Source organism: Nycticebus coucang, chromosome 10, assembly GCF_027406575.1.
Source record: "Nycticebus coucang isolate mNycCou1 chromosome 10, mNycCou1.pri, whole genome shotgun sequence".
In the NCBI taxonomy this organism is placed as follows: domain Eukaryota; kingdom Metazoa; phylum Chordata; class Mammalia; order Primates; family Lorisidae; genus Nycticebus; species Nycticebus coucang.
In genome coordinates, this window is record NC_069789.1 from 125,795,219 (window position 1) to 125,821,063 (window position 25,845).

A 25,845-nucleotide genomic window follows, 5' to 3' on the forward strand; every position below is an offset into this window, starting at 1 on the left:
AGGGCAACAAAAAGAAAAAAAAAAAGAAAGAAAGAAAGAAATCAATAATCTTTTCAATAAAGGGTACAAAGCCAATTAGATATTCATGTGAAAAAGTTACTTATTGACCCCCTACCTCACACTACACTTACAAATTAATTCCAGATAGATTGTAGCTCTAAATTTTAAAAGTAAATCAGGAAATCTTTGTCACATGGAAAATGTAAAGGTTTCTTAAGAAACAAAATCCTTAAACAGTTGTATGAATTCTCCTCTTCCTTAATTGATAGTTAACTATATTTAGCCCCAGCACATTCTTGAGAAACAAGGAACATAATCTAAGGCAAACAGAATGTGCCCAAATCTGCTTGGTTGGCCTCACTCTTCGGGGGTCCAAAGGGGCTGGTAGACTCCTTGTTCCCCTGTGAGGCAAACAGGCCGATTCCAATGCCCACACTGGAACCTGGGAGAGAAAGAAGTCCTTCCTCTCTTCTCTGCCCTAGAGGTCCTTCCTCGTATGGGTTTTGGTTGTGCAGACGGTTCCCAGTGACTTTGCAATACCTACCTCTTTCCCACCTGCGTTCCAGCCCCCTTCAGGGCTGGAGCCTTATCCTTTGGGAGAGCTGTGGTCCCCAAGTTAGATGGATTACCTGTCTGGCCTTGCCTTGCTGCACTGCACACGGACATTTGCATGCCAATGAGCCTGGATCATTTAAACTTTAAGGAGGCAAGTTGCGCTCACTGTTTGCTTCCTCAACCCTGTTTTCTGCAATTATTGCAGACTTGTTATTAGTTAGCAAAACTACTTTAAAAAAAAAAATTGAGGGGCGGTGCCTGTAGGTCAGTGAGTAGGGCGCCGGCCCCATATACCGAGGGTAGCGGGTTCAAACCCGACCCCAGCCAAACTGCAGCAAAAAATAGCCGGGCGTTGTGGCGGGCGCCTGTAGTCCCAGCTACTCGGGAGACTGAGGCAAGAAAATCGCCTAAGCCCAAGAGCTGGAGGTGGTTGTGAGCTGTGATGCCACAGGACTCTACCGAGGGCGACAAAGTGAGACTCTGTCTCTTAAAAAAAAAAAAAAATACTAAAGGTAAGCTGCTGTTTCATTGCTCAGTTAAACTTCTAATTTCTATTTTGCTCTGGGGGGTGGGGGAGGTTCAAGATTCCCAATCTCTAATTTCCCCTCCAAAGTCTCTCACACACAAATAGTGTCACTCTCCCCTCTTATGACTGCTGCCAGGAACTTAAGCCTCAAGGTGACCCGGCCAGCCCCTTGGATCTATCACCACTTTCACCCTGGTGCAGTCCAGTCTGGGATAGAGACCCAACCAGAGGAAACTAAACAGACTGAGTGGGATTTCCCTCGCCAACTAGACAACCTAACCCCGAGAACTTGAAGATCCTGTCAATCGCAAGAAGAAAGTGTGCTTTAGGGCTAGAGGGAGGGGGTCAAACAAATAAACAAACAAGTAGTCTGAGGCCGCGGAGGCCTCTGGGAAATGTAGTCCGTTGCAGGAAACCAGCGGAACTATTCGAGTTCTTCTCAGTGCCCAGCCTCTGAGCGCGGCGCGCTGGGGAGGCCGCGCTCGCAAATCCGCAGGCTGAGCCTCCTGGCGCAGAGCTGTGCAACCTCACGCGCGGCCAGTCCGCGGCGTCCTCCGCTCCCGCGAGCAGGAAAGTCGGTCCCGCCGGGTGAGCCGCGGGGCCCTCTGGGAAGCGATGCCCGGCATCTGACAGCCCGGGCTCGTGTTGCCCTCAGCCGCGGCCAGCGCTGACCCCAGCGCGCCCCTGTCATAGCCGCGCCCGCAGTGCCACTGGGCGGCCTTAGGGTGTGTGGAATCCGGGCCTGTGTCGGCGGGCTCAGGGGTGAGTCCTCGGGAAGCCGCGAGCTCTGAGCCCGGAACTCTTTGTGCGGGGTGGGAGTCGGGCCTGCGGACCCGGTGCCGGTTTCTTTGGAAGAGGACGCGAGGCAAAGCGGTGCCTGGGTTCCCTGACGCCATGGGGGCGGCGTGTGAACGACTGCCAAAGTCTGGCATGGCGTGACTGTCATTTGCCGGGCATTTCCCTGGCTCAGTGTGACCGTGGAGTGGTGTGTGTAAGTGGATTTTGTGGAGGCACTTCCCATCTTTCAATATGAACGTGGGTGCAAACGTGCGTGACTGGGGGATCGTGAGAGAATAGAAGGTAGGTTATGTCTGTGGGTGCAGATAAGTGAGATGTTTGTACAGTGCTACATTTCTTTGTTAATGGTAATCCGAGGTTTGTTTTTATATGAAACATCGATAGCCCTAACACTTTAATATTTATTTTTAATCTTATTTTTGTGTAATAGCCATGTTGTTTTGTATGCATACTAAATTCATTCTCCTTACCCCCCTCTTTCAATCGCAAAATACAGAAAAGCTCAAAGAACAAGAGTCATTTATGATTCTATCATCTAGAGAACCACTGTCAAAATTTACTTTCCCGTCTCTTCATCCCTTCCTTGTGAATACATACACATACGTACATGTGTTCTTATGTGCAAAATGCCTTTAACATTGCAATCACACTACACATACAGTTCTGTAACCTACCTTTCTCATTTAACAATACATAATTGCTATTTTTCTTTTTTCTTTCTTTGAGACAGAGTCTCGCTCTGTTGCCCTGGGTAGAGTGCTATGGCATCGTAGCTCACAGCAACCTCAAACTCTTGGGCTTAAGCGATTCTCTTGCCCCAGCCTCCCAAATAGCTGGGACTACTGGTGCTCGCCACAATGCCCGACTATTTCTTTTCTTTTTTTTTTTTTTTTGGTTGTAGTTGTCATTATTGTTTGGCAGGCACGGGTTGGATAAGAACCTGCCAGCTCCGGTGTATGTGGCTGGCGCCCTAGCCGCTGAGCTATAGACGTGGAGCCTAGTTTTTCTATTTCTAGTAGAGACTGTCTGCTCTTGCTCTGGCTGGGTCTTGAACTCCTGAGCTCAAGCAATCCACTTGGCTCAGTCTCCCAAAATGGTAGGATTACAGGCGTGAGCCACCGGCCGCCATTACTATCTTTCTCTTTAAACAGTGAACAAATCTATGCCATCATTTTAAAGTTTTTCATAATATACATTTACACCTATTGATGGGTAATTTGGTTCCTTTCAGATTCTTGTAATTGTAAAACAGTGTGTTTATCAACAACTATTTGACACGTTATAATGAACTTTTCTAAATTTTTTGGAAGAGAGGGTAGGAACCTAGAAGTAGAAATGATAGGTCAAAATGTATGCTGTTCTTTTTTTTTTTTTTTTTTGAGAGAGAGAGTCTCACCATGTTACCCACAATAGAGTGCTGTGACATCACAGCTCACAGCAACCTGAAACTCTTGGGCTTAAGCAATTCTCTTGCCTCAGCCTTCCAAGTAGCTGAGAGTACAGGTGCCTACCACAACACCTGGCTATTTTTTGTTGTTGTTGCAGTTGTGATTGCTATTTAGCTGGCCCAGGCCAGGTTCAAACCCGTCAGCTTGGGTCTATGTGGCTGGCAACCTATGCACTGAGCTATGGGCCCCACCCAAAATGTATGTTGTTCTTTTTTTTTTTTTAGAGACAGAATCTCACTTTGTCACCCTCTGTAGAGTGCTGTGGCATCACAGCTCACAGCAATCTCCAGCTCTTGGGCTCAGGCGATTCTCCCAAGTAGCTGGGACTACAAGTGCCCACCACAACAACTGGCTATTTTTTTTGTTGTTGCCATTTGGCTGGGATGAGGTTCGAACTTGCCACCCTTGGTATATGGGGCCAGCACCCTACTCACTGAGCCACAAACGCTGCCCAATGTATGCTGTTGTTAAAGGCTCCCCAAATCTTTCTAAATATTCTCCTATAAGGTTCCAATAGTCCATTTTTTTTTTTGAGAGTTTCACTCAGTTGTCATGGGTATATGAATTCTCTGATGGAGAGCTATTGATAAATTCATGGGGGCTCCTCTCACATTTGCACTCCTGTTCTTATCCACCTTACACCGAGGCTCCACATGATCATACTGGTCATCCTATGCCTATTAGCACCTCTGTGGTATAAATATTCTTAGCCTGTATGATGGATTCATTCTGCTACCAAGTGACCCTTAATCTTCCTTGTGGTTAGAATTTTCTGAAACTGCAAGATAAGCTTGTTCTAATGACTTTTGTTCTCTTCACCAGGTCTGTCTCCTCAGGCCTTATTCTTCCCTAGAGAAAAGAGGAAATGACTCAGTCCCAGGTAAATATTAAATAGTGTATTTGCTTCCTACTTTATTCTATAGTACAATTTAAGGGTATTTTAGTAATCCATACAGTAAACTAGAAAGGCCTATATACAGCTGGGTGTGGTGGCTTATGCATGTAATCCTAGCACTTTGGGAGGCTGAGGCAGGTAGATCGCCTGAGCTGAGGAGTTCTAGACCAGCCTGAGCAAAATCAAGACCCTGTCTCTACTAAAAATAGAAAAAGTAGCCAGGCATTGTAGTGCATGCCTATAGTCCCAGCTACTCGGGAATCTGAGACCAGGGATCACTTGAGCCCAAAAGTTTGAGTTTGCTGTGAGCTGGGATACCATGGCACTCTATCCAGGGCACAGAGTGAGACTCTGTCCGTGTCTCCCACCAAAAAAGGTCTATATACATAAAACATATTTTCAGATGAAATGAAGTTGAAAGCTTAAAACAAGGGAAGAGTAAACATGTGGTTATATTATAAAATGTGTTCAGAGAGACTCAAGTTGGGCTTCAATTTTAAAATTTATTTTATTTTATTTTATTTTATTTTTATTTTTATTTTTTTGTAGAGACAGAGTGTCACTTTTTCGCCCTTGGCAGAGTGCCATGGCATCACAGCTCACAGCAACCTCCAGCTCTTAGGCTTAGACGATTATCTTGCCTCAGCCTCCCAAGTAGCTGGGACTATAGGCGCCCGCTACAACGCCTGGCCATTTCCTTGTTGCAGTTTGCCAGGGCCAGGTTCAAACCTGCCACCCTCGATACATGGGGCTGTAGCCCCACTCACTGAGCCACAGGCGCTGCCCTAAAATTTTATTTTTATTACAACTTGGACTTTACCTAACAAAATCAAACAATGTAACTTAATTATTTGTACCCTCATATTAATCTGAAATTTTTTAAAAATTAATTTTTATTGATAAAGCAAACCAAAGTGGAAGTTTCTACAGAAATTTGTTACATAATTTTTGTATAAGGATAACAAAAATTTCCTAACAAAAATAAGCTTTTCTTTGGCACCTAGGTCAATGAAAGCATTATAGTATGACTTCTTTAAGTTAATAGACCTAGATTTTTTTAATGGTATGTTTTGATGAAGGCTAAAACAAAGATTGTCTATCAAAATAGCCCAGCATTGGAAAATGCAAATGATCATTAACAGAAAAAGGAATAAATTATAGTATTTCATGTGGTGGAATACTACACAATAATGAAAAAGAAGATGTGACAGCGACACAGAACAACATGGATGGATCACACAAACACAGAGTGAAAGAAGCCAGAAACAAAAAAGTATATACCACATGGCTCCATTGATACGAAGTTGAAAACTGGAAAATCTTATATGTTGTGATACAAGTCAGAATAGTAGACCCCTTAAGAGGGTATTTACAGGCGGCGCCTGTGGCTCAAGGAGTAGGGCGCTGGTCCCATGTGCCGGAGGTGGCGGGTTCAAACCCAGCCCCGGCCAAAAACTGCAAAAAAAAAAAAAGAGGTATTTACTAGGAAATTGCAGGAGAAAATCTGGAGTGCTGAAAATGTTTTCACATGACTGGTAGGTAGACATGTCTATAAATGTATAAAAATATATCAGGTTGTATTTAAGATTAGCCCATTTTACCACATTACTCCATGCATGTTATACATCTATTTATTTATTATTTTTATTATGAGTTAATTGGAGGGTACATATGATTTAGGTTAAAACCATACATCAATTTAAAAGAGAAAACAGGTCAGACACGGTAGCTCACGCCTGTAATCTTAGCACTCTGGGAGGCCAAGAGAGGTGGATTGCTTGAGCTCAGGAGTTCACGAGGAGCCTGAGCAAGAGCTAGACTTTCTCTACTAAAAATAGAAAAACTAGTGGGATGTCTTGGCAGGTGTCTGTGGTCCCAGCTAACTTGGGAGGCTGAGGCAGAAGGATCGCTTAAGCTCAAGAATTTGAGATTGCTGTGTGCTTTGATGACACCATGGCACTCTACCCAGGGCAACAGAGTGAGACTCTGCCTCTAAAAAATTGAAATAAATAATAAAATAAAATATAAAAAAATAAAAATAGAAAACAAGACTATCTGAAGAAAGAGATGGGATGTGTGTCTTTCAAAAGACCCTATGTAATTATCTTTTTCAGGGTCATTTGCTGCTAATTAATCCATAATCCAAAGTAATAATTTCTGGAAATTTCTTATAATTTCAGTCCACTGGAATATAAGCAGAGAGTGTGCTTTACTTTGTTTACTGCTATATCTTCAGCTTTTAGAACAATGCCCAGTATACATTTTGGGGGGGGGGGGATATTTGTGGTTTTAATGAATTGAATGCACAGTTCTTTATTTTCTCTATTTAGTCTCTCTTTTTTTTTTTTTTTTTGAGACAGTCTCACTTTGTTACCGTGGGGTAGAGTGCTATGGCATCAAAGCTCACAACAACCTCAAACTCATGGGCTCAAGTGATCCTCCTGCCTTTAGCCTCCCGAGTAGCTGAGGATGTAGGTGCCCACCATGACACTAGGCTAAGTTTTCTATTTTTAGTAGAGACCAGGTCACTCTTGCTTAGGCTGGTCTTGAACTTCTGAGCTCAAGCAATTCACTCGCCTTGGCCTTCCAGAGTGCTAGGATTACAGGCGTGAGCAACCGCACCCAGCCTATTTAGTCTTATAACAAATGATGTTCTGTCTCCTTCTTAAGGATAATTATTTTCTTCAGAACTTAACCCTTTTCCTTCACACTTCCTTTGAGATCATTCTCTTTCAGATTTATTATGCATTCTCAGATACTGAACATATCTCACTTTACTCCCTTTTCACCCTCAGCTCAAAATTTGCTAAACTGACATACACCTTTTTTTGACAATGTGTCCCTACCTACCAGGTTCTGTATACTTTCGTCTTCTGGCACTTTCAGTTAATTTACAAAGCAAGTACAACTTTGTTGCACAGCACAAGCACTAGATCAAGGAATACAATATTGTAGCTCCCCAGAAGACCCTTTTTGTAGCTTTCTAGTCATTACCCTCACCCCAAGGGTAACCACTATTCAACTTCTACCATTATAGATTATTTTAGCCTATCTTTTAACTTTGTATCACCTATATATTCTGTGTCTGGTTTCTTTTATTTAATGTTTGTCAGATTTGTCCATGTTAAATGATCACATCTAGTTGTTCAGTTAATCTCATTGCTGTTGTCTAAGCAAAGCCATATCAGGCAATTAAAAAATAAAGAAGATAGCCAGGTGTTGTGGCAGGCGCCTGTAAGTCCCAGCTACTTGGGAGGCTGAGGCAAGAGAATCGCTTAAGCCCAGGAGTTGGAGGTCGCTGTGAGCTGTGTGAGGCCACGGCACTCTACCGAGGGCCATAAAGTGAGACTCTGTCTCTACAAAAAAAAAAATAAAAATAAAGAAGGGTCTATGTGTTAATATCAGATAAGACAGAATTCAAGATAGTGGGCTTTAAACAAACAAAAAACAAGTTCTTTAAAATGTTGATTGGTACAGTACATAATAAAGATAAATAGGACTATTTCTGTACCAAATAACTTGCAACAATATTCACTGTAACATTGTGAAAAATAAGAAACGTTAACAGGAGACTTTCATTTGTCTTCCTTAACCAGTAGTAAAGTAGAAAGATAAAGAAAAAGTGAATGTAATTACCAATAATAATTTGATACAGCTAAATGATTAACATGACCTGAACCCTAGAAATAATTAATACCCCTTATTTAGAAATGGAATAAACTTAAAAAGTAACTACATTTTAGGCCTTAATAACTATACATGTGATTTTCTATAATACAATTAAATATGGTTATAATAAAGATTTTTTTTTGGAGATAGTCTTATTTTGTTGCCCTCAGTAGAGCCCTGTGACATCATAGCTCACAGCGACCTCAAACTCTTGGGCTCAAGTGATCCTCTTGCTTCAGCCTCCTGAGTAGCTGGGACTACCACCCACCACAACCCTGGCTATTCTTAGAAACAGAGTCTTGCTCTAGCTTAGGCCAGTCTCAAACTGCTGAGCTCAGGCAATCCACCCACCTCAGCCTCCCAGAGTGTTGGAATTACAGGCGTGAGCCACCACACCCAGGCATAATAAAAAAATCTTTTTAAACAAATTCTTCCACGGGGTGGCACCTGTGACTCAGTGGGTAGGGCGCCAGCCCCATATATCGAGGGTGGTGGGTTCAAACCCAGCCCCTGCCAAACTGCAACAAAAAAATAGCCAGGCGTTGTGGTGGGCTCCTATAGTCCCAGCTGGTCAGGAGGCGGAGGCAAGAGAATCGCCTAAGCCCAGGAGTTAAGAGGTTGCTGTGAGCTGTGTGACACCACTGCACTCTACTGAGGGCGATAAAGTGAGACTCCGTCTCTACAAAAAAAGAAAGAAACTCTTCCACATTGAAATTTTGAAATGTCCACTGAATCTGGTTTAGCTGGCTTCTTTTCTGGGCATTCAGTGGCTGAACTTATGGTACATTTCTCAATAATGATCCAAGAGCCTCTCTCTATTGGCTAGCCTCCATTGGGTCTTGCTACATCTGTAGAACTCTCTGAGTCTCTGTCATGTCCTCAGAACCCACGTTGCTGGGTTCCATATACAGTATATGGGATCATCTTGCCTTGCGAAAGGGCCCTACATCTTCCTTTTAAGGGTCTATATTCCATGGGAACTGAGACTTCTTAGAAGTCCTTATCCTGACTTGACCATGACACTCTTCTTTCCCCTTAACTTACTGCCTCTGTTCCACTCTACACTAATGCCCTGGAATGTAAGGAGTTCTGAAATCAGTACTATATATCAACGGGGGATACCTATATGCACATGTTTATTGCAGCACTATTCACAATAGCAAAGGTAGGGAATCAACCTACGTGGACATCTGTGGACAAATGGATAAATAAAATGTGGTATGTACCATATTTTGCCAGGTATAATGTGTACCAAGTTTTTTGCCCAGGAAAATACTTTCAGGAAAAAGTATTTTACTTTACTCTTTTCATTCAAATTGTAATTTATATTTAAATTTGTACTTGATTTTTATATTATAAAAGAATTTTAGGCTCTGCACCTGTGGCTCAAACGGCTAAGGCGCCAGCCACATACACCTGAGCTGGCAGGTTCAAATCCAGCCCGGGCTGCCAAACCACAATGACGGCTGCAACCAAAAAACATCCAGGCGTTGTGGCAGGCGCCTGTAGTCCCAGCTATTTGGGAGGCGGAGGCAAGAGAATCGCTTGAGCCCAGGAGTTAGTTGGAGGTTGCTGTGAGCTGTGATGCCATGCACTCTACCCAGGGTGACAGCTTGAGGCTCTGTCTCAAAAAAAAAAAAGAATTTTAGCATATTATTACACTTTTAATCCATGAGCATAAACAAAAGCATTAAAACTTCTATATAAATACAGAATTAGTGCTACCCCTGTATAATGTGCATCCTTGGTTTTCCCTCAAAAATTTGGGCAAAAACGTGTGCATTCTTCACAGCAAAATAAAGCATATGCACAACAGAATACTCTTTGGGCGTAAAAAAGAATGAATCATGTCATTTGCAGCACATGATGGAACTGAAGGTCATCATATTGAATGAAATAAGCCAGGCACAGGTAGACTAACATCACATATACTCAATTATATATGGTAGTGAAAATAATTGATCTCATAAAGGTAGAGAGGGAGTTGAAAGATAGTAGAGCCTGGGCAGAGGAGATGGGCTTGGGGGGGATAAAGAGAGGTAGGTTTAAGGGTATAAACAAACAGATAAAAGGTGTAAGTTCTATCATTCAACAGCAGAATAGAGTGACTATAATTAACAACAATATACTGTATATTTCAAAGTGCCTAGAATAGAGGACTTGAAGTGTTTTCAGCACACAGAAATGAATATAATCAAAGTGATGTACACTTCAAATACACTAAATGTCCTGACTTGATCATTACACATTTTATGTATCAAAATACCACAAATACCCCCATAAATATGTCAAATATTATTTATCAATAAAATAAAATTAAAATACCTATTTTAGCAAGCCACATGCCTGGCCAAACATTGGGAAGACAAGACAAGGAGAATAGATACTGGAGTAGAAGAGTAACACTGTGTGTGATACTATTGAATTATTTGAGATTTTCTTTTTTTTTGCAGTCTTTGGCCGGGGTGGGTTTGAACCCGCCACCTCCTGCATATGGGGCCAGTGTCCTACTCCTTTGAGCCACAGGCGCCGCCTTTTTTTTTTTTTTTTTAATCATTATTTGCTTTAGGTTGCCTTTTTTTTAATCATTATTTGCTTTAGGTTTCCTTTTAAATTATTCATTTTTGTGAATTTTATAATTTCAACTACCTATACATACCACTTTAAATGTCAATTTGTTTTACTAGTTTTTCCTAATTTTAACTGTTTATTTTTCATTAAATTTATTAAACATTTGCCTAATTCATTATTAAAAATATCTTTCAAATAATGGAGATTTATGTATATAAGTTCTAGATTTCTTATCTTTAAGATTATTTCTGCAAGGTGGTGCCTGTGGCTCAGTGGGTAGGGCACCGGCCCCATATACCAAGGGTGGTGGGTTCAAACCCAGCCCCCGCCAAATTACAACAAAAAAATAGCTGGCGTTGTGGCAGATGCCTGTAGTCCCAGCTACTCCGGAGGCTGAGGCAAGAGAATCACCTAAGCCCAGGAGTTGGAGGTTGCCTGTTGCCGTGAGCTGTGTGACACCATCACACTCTACAGAGGGAGATAAAAAAAAAAAAAGATCATTTCTGCATTTGCATTTACTAAATTATTTTTCCTAAGCATCTTTTTCAAATTTATTTTAATGATTTCCTTTTTGATTCTACTTGAGCTATGTACAATTAGGATTTTTTGGAAAATCTTTGGTGTTGATTTCTAAAATTTATTTATTAGTTTAATCTGACTTCCTGAGGAAAATACAGCTTCTGTAGGAAAAACCTGAGATTGCAGTAGTCCCAGCAAGAATGCATCTTATGGGAAAGACCACAGGCCAAGGCTAGGATAGACCCAGAGGGGTAAAAAATACATCTTATGTGCTAGTGCCCTTCACTGTGACTGGTGAAACCAGGATCAGCTTATCACATCAAGTTTTCTCCTTAGCCTTACTTTCCCAGGAAATATGTATCCATGCTTACTTTAATCTTCTTCTAGGGAAGGGAAAACTTTAAAATCTCCTAGATTTCAAGGGTGTTTTTTTCTGACTCTTTGCCTTTGGATTCTTTTTTTTTTGAGACAAAGTCTCACACTGTCACCCTGGATAGAGTGCTGTGACATCACAGCTCACAGCAACCTCAAACTCCTGGACTTAAGCGATTCTCTTGCCTCAGCCTCCCAAGTAGCTGGGACTACAGGCATCTGCCACAACACCCAGCTATTTTTTGTTGCGGTTGTCATTGTTGCTTAGCTGGCCCGAGCCAGGTTCGAACCTGCCAGCCTTGGTATATGTAGCTGGTGCCATAACCACTGTGCTATGGACGCGGAGCCTTAATGTTCATATTCTTTTGTGCATTTTAGTGTTGAAATAGGAAGGGTGCCTTAGATTTCTATATTCAAATTACACTGTTTTCAATAAATTTTTTTTTGCATTCAATAAATCTTTTACAAGCTTTTCATTTCTGGAACTCATCCTATAGTTTTCTTCGTGTATAGTTCCAGTTATATTTCTGCTATAATGTTATTTTTATTTTTATCTTTTGCAGTTTTTGGCAAGGGCCGAGTTTGAACCTGCCACCTCCAGTTTATGGGGTTAGCAACCTATTCCTTTGAGCCACAGGCGCCACCCCATTTCTGCTATAATTTTGACCATTAAAAAATAAATCTTTATCAGGGCCTCTTTTGTTTGTTTTTAATCTGTAGAATTCTATCTTTAGCCTCTTTTTTCAATATATATAAGCTCTTTGAATAATCAAAGCCCATTTTCATGGCTGCAGAACACGTACTATAATAACCAGTAAATCTCATTTCCAGTGTAGATTTCTCATGATCTCATAGACAATATGTCTACCTGGTGAATCAATGGATATCTTTAGTTGGATAACCTACTGTATTTCAAATTTTGCCTGTCATCCTCTCCCTGTTTCTGCTTCTATCCAAATCCTGCTTTCATTTTTTTCTGCCTTTGTTATCTTGTGAGTTCCCAAACCAATTAACTTGAGTAAAATTTTATTTTTCTATTTCTTTTACACTCAGTATAAACTAGTACTCAAGATCCCCTCTTTAACTCATGGTCGTTATTAAACATATATGCTTGCTAAATTGGTGAATGAACATAAACTGACAGAATGTTGCTAATGTCATGGGATTTTCTTTTTTTTAGAAAATAATAAAACCAGGTAAAGTTTTTGATAATCTCTAATATCTGAACAAGGTTCTAGATGTTCTGTCCACATCAATTAAGATGGATGACTTCAGATTAAATAGGTGTGTATTGTTACAGGGAACAGTGACATTCAAAGATGTGGCTATCAACTTCACCCAGGAGGAATGGAATCAACTGGATCTGGCTCAGAGGAACCTGTATCGGAATGTAATGCTAGAAAATTACAACAACTTAATCATAGTTGGTAAGAGTAATTTATTATATAATTCAAACTCTGGAGATAAAGTACCTTTTTTCCTCAATGTTTCTGCAATATGTGGAACTTTTAAATGCTAGAGTAAATTTAGCCTTGATATGCCTTTGTTCATGTCCATGCTGCAACTTTTAAGCAAAGGGTCATTCTTGGTTATGTTTCAGTGTACAGCATCCTCAGAAGCCACATTTGCTTGTCCTTCAGAAAGCCCGATTTCCCTTGGGCAGCCTCAATTCTTTGGGTGGTTCTTTGTTCCTAGTACATATGCTCAAATTTCTGTCTTTTCCCTTTGATAGGCTGTCCATTCACCAAACCTGATGTGATTTTCAAGTTGGAGCAAGAAGAAGAACCATGGGTGCTGGAGGAAGAAGTATTAAGGAGACACTGTCCAGGTTAGTGGGAGAGATCTTGACGGGTGAGGAGGGGTCAGGACCCTATTAATGCTTTAATCAATGAGTATTTGATCCCTCTCAAGGGTTTGTGAAAGATATTTTCCTAAAGTCTACAGACTTTTATAGTGACAATTGGTATGATCTCTTTATATGCCTAATATGTCATTTCTAAATACCATTCTTAAGCCCTACCCAACAGAGTTCTTCTTAAAACAATGTATGTTGTAGTGTTTCTTTATTCAGATCTGGCTTCTTGGACATCTTAGGCTATCAAGGTCCTGTAACCAGTCTACACTCCTAAATTTCAACATTGTAAGTATTAATTAATTCTGACCTTCAGGGTATGATATCTATTTTGACACCGTCAACTGCTTGCTCTATTCAAATCAGCATGAACAATTGTCTTCTCTTGGAATTCTTCTTCCCATGTTTTAGTCTTCACTGTATTTGCCAACACTAACTCATTTCTTATAATTGGGTTTATGGCTATCTCCTCAGATCATGTAAGAATCAATGACTGTTCACTCTCCTTGTTTGTAGGGAGGAAAGGATATCAATAGACTTAAAATTTGCCATCATGAAACATGAAGTCTTCACAGTCACATTTGATATTTTGGTTTTGTCTTTGGAATTCTCCTTCACATCTGCTTGAATAATACCATGAAGACTTGATGTTACCTTCTCCCTCATCATCTTTTGCTTAGTTGCTCTTTTTTTCACTTTAACTAAAGTGACCAAAGAGCTTAGCATTCTATCTTCTTTTCTACATTTACAACAGGCAGTCAGGTCTCTGACTTTACCTGTTAATGGGAATTTTTCCCTTCTTCATTCTCAGTTTTATAGAAAGGGAGAAAAATCTCCCATTTTCCCCTTGAATCTAAGCAGCAATAGGTGACTGAATGTCTCAACCTTCAGTCTGAGGCTCATATGTAGAATTTCATTTATTCTCACTACATTTGAGCCAGTTTCTTTTTACTATATTCCTCTGCCTGGTGTCCCTGACTATAGAGCCTCTCTGGTTCTGTTTCTCCAGAATGAGAGTAGTCTCCCATCTCCTTTAGAATAGAGGAGTGATAGGCACCTCATTTTACAATACAAGCATCTATTTGCCATTAGACTTCCAGTCACTTCTTATTTTTAACCCCTCCAGTCATTCCCACCACTCATGGTACATGATTTCTGTACTTCCTGAGTTTTTATTTAGTTGGAATTAGGTTTGGCTATTTTACATCTTCTGCGGGCACTTGGGTTTCAGCTTTCTCAGTTCATCTGTCAGGTAATAGTCCTTAATCTTCCATCTGCCAAAATTAAGTTTACATCTGTTGTCCACTGTTATCTCTTGTCTTTGTTAGTTTATACCTTTCAAATTATCTCATATAGTGTGATTTTGGATGGAATCAGTGATAAATTTGTATATTGTACTATATCTGACCTCAATTTTTTTTTCTCCCTCTACTATATTTGTTCCTTATTCAATCAACCAAAGTGGTCACCTCCAGTTTTATGTTCCAATAATCCCTTTACTTAGTTTTTACCTTCCCATTGTTTTTTTCATTATCATTGATTACTACAGTGTTCAGAAAAACTTTTATGTTTACCCTTTTGAATATATAACACATGCTTTGCATCTCATGCCTGTAATCCCAGCACTCTGGGAGGCTGAGGCAGGTGAATTGCCTAAGCTCAGGAGTTAGAGACCAGCCCAAGAGCAAGATCCTCTCTCTAAAAAATAGCCAGGCGGGCGGCACCTATGGCTCAAAGGAGTAGGACGCCAACCCATATGCCAGAGGTGGCGGGTTCAAACCCAGCCACGGCCATAAAAAACTGCAAAAAAAAATAGCCACGCGTTGTGGCAGGCACCTATAGTCTCAGCTACTTGGGAGGCTTAGGCAAGAGGATTGTTCGAGCCCAAGCATTTGAGGTTGCTATAAGCTATGACACCACGGCACTCTACTGGTGGGTGTGAGGAGGAAGAAATGAGACTTTGTCTCAAGAAAAAAAAAAAAAAAAAAGGGTGGCGCCTGTGGCTCAAGGAGTAGGGCGCCGGTCCCATATGCCGGAGGTGGTGGGTTCAAACCCAGCCCCGGCCAAAAACCACAAAAAAAAAAAAGAAAAGTAATTCTTCTCTTACTCATTTCTCCTCTATGATGGCAAACCTAGTGTTATTTTCCTTTGAGCTATTACTTATATTTTCAAACATTTTTTTGAAACCACTGTAAATTGATTAACTTGTACATGTTTTTTGTATGCTTTTGAATGTTCTTTTCCAAAATGTGTTTTGGTTTTTGTCTTAGTTTACTAGGGCTGCTGAATCAAAGGACTGCAAACTGGGTGAGTTAGAATAACAAAAATTTATTTGCACAGTTCTGGAGGCTAGAAGGTCAAAATTAAGATGTCAACAGGGGCATGCTCCCTCTGGAACATGAGAAGGATCCTTCCTTGCCTCTTTCAGCCTCTGGTAGTCCCAGATGTTCCTTAATTTGTGACAGCATAACTCTAAGCTGTGTCTCCATCTTTACATGGCATTCTGTCTCTCTGTCCTTTCATGTAGCATTCTTTTTTTTTTCTTTTTCTTTTTTGTAGAGACAGAGTCTCACTGTACTGCCCTCGGGTAGAGTGCCGTGGTGTCACACAGCTCACAGCAACCTCCAACTCTTGGGCATACGCGATTCTCTTGCCTCAGCCTCCCGAGCAGCTGGGACCACAGGCACCTGCCACAACGCCCGGCTTTTTTTTGTTGCAGTTTGGCCAGGGCTGGGCCTGAACCTGCCACCCTCGGCATATGGGGCCAGCACCCCACTCACCGAGCCACAGGCGCCGCCCTCATGTAGCGTTCTTTTTATAAGAATACCAATTATACAATATTACAAGCTTACTCTATCCCAGTTTGATCTCATCTTTTCTTTTTGGTTTGGCCGGGGCCAGGTTTGAACCTGCCACCTCTGGCATATAGGGCCAGCGCCCTACTCCTTGAGCCACAGGCGCCACCCAGTTTGATCTCATCTTAACTAATTATTTCTTCAAAGACCCTGTTTATATATAAGGATGCATTTTGAGTTACTGGCAGTTAGAACTTCAACATAATCTTTTTGGGGGGCACACAATTCAACTCACAACACTTTTCCACTTGTTTAAGTCTGTATGTTCATTTTAAAGTTTTCTTATGGTTTCTAGATGTTTTCTAAATATTCTATATATTCTGTTGCCATTGTAAATGTAGTTTTTTTCTTCTATTTTCTAAATACAGTCAGCATTTCGTATCCCTGGGTTTCATCCTGTTGATTGAAAATATTTTTTTGGGAAAAACCAACAATAAAACATAATACAACAATAAAAAGTAAAACAAATAAAAATTACAGTATAACAACCATTTACATAGCATTTACGTTATATTAGAAATAATATTCTAGGGCGGCGCCTGTGGCTCAGTGGGTAAGGTGCCGGCCCCATATACCGAGGGTGGTGGGTTCAAGCCCAGCCCAGGCCAAACTGCAACAAAAAAATAGCCGAGTGTTGTGGCAGACACCTGTAGTCTCAGCTACTCAGGAGGCTGAGGCAAGAGAATAGCCTAAGCCCAGGAGTTGGAGGTTGCTGTGAGCTGTGTGATGCCACGGCACTCTTACAGAGGGCAATAAAGTGAGACTCTGCCTCTACAAAAAAAAAAAAAAAAAAAGAAAAGAAAAGAAATAATATTCTAGAGATGATTTAAGGTATATGGGAGGATGTATACAGGTTATATGTAAATACTACACAATTTTATGTAAGGAACTCAATCATCCAGAGATACTGGTATGTGTGGGAGGTCCTGGAAACAATACCTGATAGATACCATGGGACAATTGTAGTTGTGTATATGAACTTAACATAAAACCAAACATTAATTTGTATATAGTGAATTTATTGAATTTCTTGCCTTTTTTTTTTTTTTTGAGACAGGGTCTCACTTTGTCTTGCCCTTAGTAGAGTGCCATGGAGTCATAGCTCACAGCAACCTCAAACTCTTGGACTCAAGTGATTCTCTTGCCTCAGCCTCTTGAGTAGCTGGGACTTATAGCCACCCACCACAATGCCTGGCTATTGTTTTTTTTTTTTAAGAGACGAGGTCTTGCTCTGGCTCAGGCGGTTCACGAAACTGTGAGGTCAGACAATCCACTGGCCTTGGCCTCCCAGAGTGCTAGCATTATAAACATGAGCTACCACACTTGGCCAGAATTTATTACTTTTTATAATACTTTTTCAAATGGCTTGATTTTTTTTAAACAGTTTTATTGATAACAAATGTTTATTTTACCTTTTCCAAATTTTTATACCTTTATTTCTTTCATTTAGTTGACTTCCCTCTACTGTAATAATAGTGGTGATAGTGCTCACCTTTCCTTATAGACTTTAATAGAAATGCTTCTGGAATTTTCCCATTAAATATAGTACTAGTGTTTGGGTTGTACTGTACTTTATTCTCAAATACTGTCTATCACTATTTTATAAAGAATTTTTTAATGAAAATAGAGTTTTCTTATCTTTTTAATGTCTATGGAAATGATTACTTGATTTAAAATTTTTTACCTATATTTTCTTTTGTAATATATTTTCTTTCTTTTTTTTTTTTTTTTTTTTTTTTGTGGAGACAGAGTCTCACTTTACCGCCCTTGGTAGAGTGCCATGATGTCACAGGACTCACAGCAACCTCCAGCTCTTGGGCTTACTCAATTCTCCTGCCTCAGCCTCCCGAGCAGCTGGGACTACAGGTGCCAGCCACAACGCCCGGCTATTTTTTTGTTGCAGTTTTGGCCGGGGCTGGGTTTGAACCTGCCACCCTCGGCATATGGGGCCGGCGCCCTACTCACTGAGCCACAGGCTCTGCCCTGTAATATATTTTCTAATATCAAAACATATTCTTGGAAAAAAAATCTACTCAGGTATATGTGCTGTGCTTCTGGGACACTGTTTTTCTTCCAGGTCATTTTGATGTTTTACATAGATTCTTTTCATTGGTTAAATGAAATTGGTGAATAGTTTGCTTTTTTTTGGTGTGTCATATTTGTCATGTTTTGGTATTAATATTAGGTTTGTTGGTTTGGCGCCTGTGGCTCAAGTGACTAAGGCACCAGCCATATACACCTGAGCTGGCGGGTTTGAATCCAGCCCGGACCCGCCAAACAACAATAACGGCTGCAACCAAAAAATAGTCAGGCACTGTGGTGGGCACCTGTAGTGGCTACTTGGGAGGCGGAGGCAGGAGAATCACTTGAGCCCAGGAGTTAGAGATTGCTGTGAGCTGTGATGCTATGGCACTCTATCCAGGGCAACAGCTTGAGGCTCTGTCTCAAAAAAATAAAATAAAATAAAATAAAAAATATATATGGTTTGTTTCATACAAAAGTATTGGGAATTGCTCTTTTTTCTACACTACACAATTTGTATAGTGTTAACAGTTATTTCTTAAATCCTTGTTAGAATGCCCATGTGAATTTCTTTGGGCTTTTTTGTTTTGTTTTAGGGAATTGCTTTTTATATTTTTCTGTTCATTTTAATGGAAATTTGTCTAGATAAGTTTTCTCCATCTTCTAGAGTAAGTTTTAGTAATTTGCATTTTTCAGAAAAGTCTTCATGTGAAACAGTTTATAAAAATATATTTCAATAAGAGTACTGCAAAGTAATCTTATGCTATAACCTCACTTTTGTTTTTTCTTTAACATTATGTCTTTTTACTCTATTTGTACATTGATCGTCTTCCTAATAGTTATTTGTTTTCTTTCAGATCCCTTTTAAAAGCAATCAAAGCTATTTATATTTATAAATAACTGCCTCTACTCATACTTTCTTCCTTGGAATTTCCTTCTCAAAACTTAAAAGACAGGAGGTACATGCACTTGAAATTTGTTTATTAATGGCAAAGTATGCCTGTATTCCCAGCACTTGGGAGGCCAAGGTAGGTGGATTGCCTGAGCTCACAGGTTTAAGACCAGCCTGAGCCAGAGCAAGACCTCATCTCTAAAAAATAGCCGGGCATTTGTGGTGGGCACCTATAGTCCCAGATACTTGCGAGGCTGAGGCAAGAGAATTGCTTGAGTCCAAGATGTTGAGGTTGTGAGTCTGCTGTGAGCTATGATGCCGTGGCACTACACCAAGGATGACAAAGTGAGACTCTGTCTCCAAAACAAATAAAATAATAATAATGGGAGAGTAGTCCTTAAACAAAGAATCAACCTCATTCATAATGGCACATTTTTTTGAAAATTTCCTGATATTACATTATTAGAAAAAATTCACAAGTGATATTTGTTTGCAATCTATTTTAGGAGAAATATGGGGAATTGATGAACATCAGAAACACCAAGATAGACTTTTGAGACCAGTTGAAGGTAAATTCAAGAAAATACTGACTAAAGAAAAAGACAATAAATGTCATAAGCAATTTGCAAATGTGTTTCCTCTGAACTCAGATTTTGTTCCTTCTGGACATAATCTCTTTGAATATGACTTGTTTGGAAAATGTTTAGAACATAATTTTGACTGTCATGATAATGCAAAATGCCTTATAAGAAAGGAAGATTGTGAATATATTGAACCTATGAAATCATATGATAATTGCTCTTTACATCTTGGAGTAACACCCTTTAAGTGTAATCACTGTGAAAAAGGCTTCAATCAAACATTGGACCTCATCAGACACCTGAGAATTCATACTGGCGAGAAGCCCTATGAATGTAATAACTGTAGAAAAACCTTCAGCTACAAGGAAAAACTCATTAAACATTATAAAATTCACAGTAGGGAGCAGTCTTTTGAATGTAATGAATGTGGGAAAGCTTTCATTAAAATGTCAAATCTCATTAGACATCAAAGAATTCATACTGGAGAGAAACCATATGCATGCAAAGAATGTGGGAAATCTTTCAGCCAGAAATCGAATCTCATTGATCATGAAAAAATTCATACTGGAGAGAAACCTTATGAATGTAATGAGTGTGGAAAAGCATTCAGCCAGAAACAAAGCCTCATTGCACATCAGAAAGTTCATACTGGGGAGAAACCTTATGCATGTAATGAATGTGGTAAGGCCTTCCCTCGAATTGCGTCCCTTGCTCTTCATATGAGAAGTCATACAGGAGAAAAACCTTATAAATGTGATAAATGTGGGAAAGCCTTCTCTCAGTTTTCCATGCTTATTATACACGTTAGAATTCATACAGGTGAGAAACCCTATGAATGTACTGAGTGTGGAAAAGCCTTCTCTCAAAGCTCTGCCCTTACAGTACATATGAGAAGTCACACTGGTGAGAAACCATATGAATGTAGCGAATGTAGAAAAGCCTTCAGCCATAAGAAAAACTTCATTACACACCAGAAAATTCATACTAGAGAGAAACCTTATGAATGTAATGAATGTGGGAAAGCTTTCATTCAGATGTCAAATCTTGTTAGACACCAGAGAATTCATACTGGGGAAAAGCCCTATATATGTAAGGAATGTGGGAAAGCCTTTAGCCAGAAGTCAAATCTCATTGCTCATGAAAAAATTCATTCTGGAGAGAAACCTTATGAATGCAATGAATGTGGTAAAGCCTTCAGCCAAAAGCAAAACTTTATTACACATCAAAAAGTTCATACTGGAGAGAAACCTTATGATTGTAATGAATGTGGCAAAGCCTTCTCTCAAATTGCATCCCTTACTCTTCATTTGAGAAGCCACACAGGGGAAAAGCCTTATGAATGTGACAAATGTGGAAAAGCCTTCTCTCAGTGCTCACTGCTTAATTTACATATGAGAAGTCATACAGGTGAGAAGCCTTACATATGTAACGAATGTGGAAAAGCCTTCTCTCAAAGAACTTCCCTTATTGTGCACATGAGAGGTCATACAGGTGAGAAACCCTATGAATGTAATAAATGTGGAAAAGCCTTCTCGCAAAGTTCATCTCTTACTATACATATACGAGGTCATACAGGTGAGAAACCCTTTGACTGTAGTAAGTGTGGAAAAGCCTTCTCTCAAATCTCATCTCTTACTCTTCATATGAGAAAACATACAGGTGAGAAGCCTTATCACTGTAATGAGTGTGGCAAGGCCTTCAGCCAAAAGTCACACCTTGTCAGACACCAGAGAATTCATACTCATTAGAAACTCTATAAATATTGTGAATATGGGAAAGTCTTTGGAAGAAATTAACACCTTATTGCACATTACATGTTTGGTTCCATAGCAGAAAACTATGAATGTTGGAAAACCTTCACAACATTTGGAAGAAGTCACAAACTTATGAAATAGAATTCTTACCAAGTTGACAAACTGTATAACGTAAAAGCAGATTATCTTAGAACTTCCAGCAGACATTTTATATATTGATAATATTTAATAAGTATTTTCATTAAAATCTTAAACAAAGTATCTGCTGTCAGCATACCAACATAACACTTGAGCTCCCAGGCATTGTCTTAAGCAAGATAAAGATGGGGGAAAAAAGAGGAACTCTAAAACTAATCTTTTATACAAGAAAAAATTAATGAGAAAAATGTATTTATAGAAAATATATAAGAATAAACACAATAATGATTTATGAGACATATATACATAGTTATAAAACATCTTAAAGTACACAGAACATTATATCCCAAAAAACTTGACTTTATAAAAATATAAGTTCTCTTCTAAATCTGCAAGTTTAATATACTTCACTTAGAGTTGACATCAGTTATTTATATATTTTAAAGAACTTTATAAATGGATCCAAAAATGTTATATGGAAAAGTAAAGGTCACACATAGCTGAAAAAATTTGAAAAAGCAGAATAGGGAAGGCAGGCTCTACTAGATATCATCACATAGTTATTTAAAGTTGTCATTAAATAGTGTATTACTGAGGGAATAAATCAGTAGACACAATATTGAGGATTATATAAAAATCCAAAAAGATATGACAATTTTGTGTATGATAATACTGTTGAAATTATCATGGAGTTAATGGTATATTCAGTGAAAGGGAAGGTTTATATGAGAAAAATTAGCTTTCTACTTTACACCATATACAAAAATAAGATCCAATAGATTGACAACCAGAATACTAAAAGCAAAATTCCAACACTATGATGAAAATAGAATATATTACTTTAGAGTAACAAGATTTCCTTAATCATGGAGTAGTCAACTCTATTTTGATGTTTTGGCCTCATAGCACCCACATAATATCACTTTTCACTGTATCACAGTTTATATTGCCCTAAATTGCATATGATACAAATTTTCAACAACAGAGGGATAAATCAATATAATGTAATTTTTTCTATGATAGAATATAGTATTTAGAAGGAAGACACTAAATTTACATGGATTACAGTATATTATTGAAATAAAAACCAAAATGCACAGTGAAACTGTAACATTTGTGTAATTTAATAAGATGGTGAGAACAGTACTGTGTATTGATCATAGATCCATATATGACACTGGTTGCCTTTTGGGATGTGGGAAAGTTTTGCTGAGAGTCATATTTACCTGTAATATTTCTTTAATGAAATAATGAAAGCAAATATGACAATGGTGATAAATCTGGTTGTTAAAATTACATGGGTTTTTCAAAATCCTTTCTTGCCTTTACTTTCCTGTTTCTCCAAAATGAGAGTCAAGTTGATGGGAGAAACCTAATGCTATAGCAACAACTGAAAAATGTGTACTTATTCTTGATCAGATAATAACATTTATAGAATAAATTATCTTTAACATGCACAAAACAAGCCTGATAGGTATTATTTTTTTACTCTCTCTTCATAATGTTAATTGGGATAATGAAAATCAGCAGTATGCAGCATTTGTTTTAGGCCAATTTTTAATTTTTAAATAATTTTTATCTTAAGCACAAGTCTTTCCCCTAGTTGAAAGCATTAGGGAAAAAATAATTATTTAATTTGTGGGATAATTGACTCCCAACTTGGATTGGTTTTCAAGTGAGAGAATGGAACTTTTCAGATATACTGTTAAATATGGTTAACATTCTATCAGGTCAAGCCAAGGATAGTTACCAGCATCGGAGCAGGAGGAATTTCAGTATATCCTAACAAAGCTTTCTTTGATTTCTGGATCCTTAAATGGGGGTGCAGACACTCATGATCTTATGTTTGCCATGTAAGGACCCAGAGGACGTGAAAAGCTCACTTCCTCCTGTTCAACAAATGTTTTATAGTAACGTCTTTAAAATATTCAAGGTGATCAGTTTTTTCCTGTGAATAGTACATTTTTATAGTTTGTTTTTTTTCTACTGGATCTTTAAAACATGTTTTTAATGAGAAATAATTATAGATTCATATGAAGTGGAAGAAATAATACACAGTACTATTTAGTTTTATACCCTACACCTAGTTGTCCCTAGTGATGACATCTTACATAAAACAGTAAAATATCAAATGCATTAATAAGTTTTGCAAGAAGAATTCGACTAAGGGTCACATTCTCAAGTATCCCTGATGTTGGAGGAAAGAATAAGAAAGAGACAGCTATTTCACCATTTATTTCCAGATTCTATCAAGCTTATGTTCTCAACTTAATTGTAAATAAATAAAGCCAACTTCTTTTTGCCAAGGGCTCCGACAGATGTTTTTAATTTTCTTTGGAGATGTTAGATACTTCTATCTCTATATAAAATCTGTTGGGGACAGTCCAAAACTATGCCATGAGTCCCTCCAAGTGGCTAGTGGAGATGAGGGGATAAGGAAAAAATGAAAAGACAAAACACAAGAGAAAGTTTATTAAAGCTGGTTTAGGAGTCTGTCTGCCTTCACCATGAGGACCAGCAGACAGCCCCTTGCTCCAGGCTAGCTCCATTTTATATCATACACCATTGTTTTAATCATCAATCTGAGGAAAGAAAGCTAACAATTATGTCATGGTTCTTGCTGTGCTTGCATTTTCTAACTAAACTATTTCTTTATCTGTGTTAATTAGACTGATTTACTTTTTACTATTATTGCTCTAAATTATTTATGATCATAACACAAACAGAACATTGGACAAGGAACACAGTCCAGGAGCAGCATGTCAAAGAAGACCCCAATTAGGCCACGCACACAAATCATCAGAGTGGCAATTAACACTCAAGAAGCCTTGTGCTCAGACTGACTGATGCTTCTGACCATACCAAGTTGACAGAAGAAAAGCAATATTTTTCTCCTTATCTACTTCAGAGCAATTCTTGCTCTCTTTAATGAGGTTTAAACATTCTGCATTCCCAAAAGGACTTACTCTCTCTGAGAGGGCAGCCCTACCCAGGCAAGCCTTGCTTGCTCAGTGACCTCGACAGTGGAGTGGTGCTGGGGAAGAAGTGAAGTTTCAGCAAGATAGCCTCTACATTCTTAAAAAGGGCCTAGCCCTTCAGCAGTGCGTTTTGCACTAGGCTTTGGGTTTCTCTGATCTACTTCTCTCCTGTCTCTGTTCCCTTTTTCCCATCATCTGCAATCATTTTCTTAATTTAAATCCTAACTTAATTACAACTAAGAATTGAATATTGGTTTTAGGCTTATGAAATCATTATTACTAGCAATACAAACACATCAAGATGTGATTCTTCCCTTTAAGTACCCATATGTATATCCACAAAATCTATTCACGTCTAAGTGCTATTTAAATACAATCTAACTTCTGGAGTATTCTGCTTCAACACTGTGACTATCATGCAACATTTTCTCTTGCGACACATTTTATTTATTTTTTTCTGTGATTTATTTCAAGAAGTAGGGGAGAAATTTAAATATCTACAAATATTTTGAACATTTCTGTGAAATTTTTCAAATATACAAAAGGAGAGGTTCAGCACCTGTAGCTCAGTGGCTAGGGCACTGGCCACATACACCAAGGCTGGTGGGTTCAAACCCAGCCTAGGGCAGCTAAAACAACAACGATAAGTGCAACAATAACAACAAAATAGTCGAGCATTGTGGTGGGCGCCCGTAGTCCCAGCTACTTGGGAGGCTGAGGCAAGAGAATGGCTTAAGCCCAAGAGTTTGAGGTTGCTGTGAGCTGTGACATCACGGCACTCTACCCAGGGTAACAGCTTGAGACTGTCTCAAAAAGAAAAAAAAAAAAATATATATATATACACAAAAGGAGAGAAATGAACAAGAACATATCATTTGTGTTTAGTGATTATTCACATAGTACCATATTGATGTGTTTTTTGCTGAATTACTTTAAATTACAGACATAAAATTTCAGCTCTAAATATTTCAGGTTACAACACTAAAGAATGACATCTAACAATATGGCACCACATCTAACAAAATTAACAATAGGTTCTTACCATCACCGAATATCCAGTCTATAATCACTTGTACCCAATTGTTGAACACTTACATATAAATCATAGCTGAACAAAATTCTATGATATGCACAAACCATAAATTACCTAGCTATGCAGTCACTACTGATTTGGGCAACATTTTTCTTGTTTTTGAGACACAGTCTCACTTTCACTCTGGGTAGAGTACCCTGGTGTCATAGCTCATAGCAACCTCAATCTCTTGGGCTCAAGTGATCCTCTTGCCTCAGCCTCCCAAGTAGCTGAGACTACAGGTGCTTGCCACAATGCCCAGGTAGTTTTTCTATGTTTAGTAGAGACAGGATACTACAGGTGCTTGCCAGAATGCCCAGGTAGTTTTTCTATTTTTAGTAGAGACAG

The 25,845-nt window shown here is 39.0% G+C and overlaps 1 protein-coding gene across 13 annotated transcripts; it reads left to right on the forward strand.

The window, feature by feature from the left end:
• The first annotated feature begins 1,541 nt into the window (after nt 1–1,541).
• On the forward strand, nt 1,542–24,461 carry ZNF569 (zinc finger protein 569). 13 transcript variants are annotated; one of them, XM_053605044.1, is made up of 6 exons: nt 1,542–1,669; nt 4,150–4,207; nt 6,583–6,693; nt 12,654–12,780; nt 13,086–13,181; nt 19,481–24,457. In XM_053605044.1, the coding sequence occupies exons 3-6, from the start codon at nt 6,613–6,615 to the stop codon at nt 21,301–21,303; spliced, it is 2,127 nt and encodes a 708-aa protein (XP_053461019.1). In that variant the 5' UTR covers nt 1,542–1,669; nt 4,150–4,207; nt 6,583–6,612; the 3' UTR covers nt 21,304–24,457. The 13 variants fall into 13 exon arrangements, with proteins under 13 accessions (XP_053461019.1, XP_053461023.1, XP_053461018.1 ...); XM_053605043.1 differs by having other exon boundaries at nt 1,562–1,843; XM_053605045.1 differs by lacking the exon at nt 1,542–1,669 and adding an exon at nt 1,859–2,161.
• Nucleotides 24,462–25,845: the final 1,384 nt, after the last annotated feature.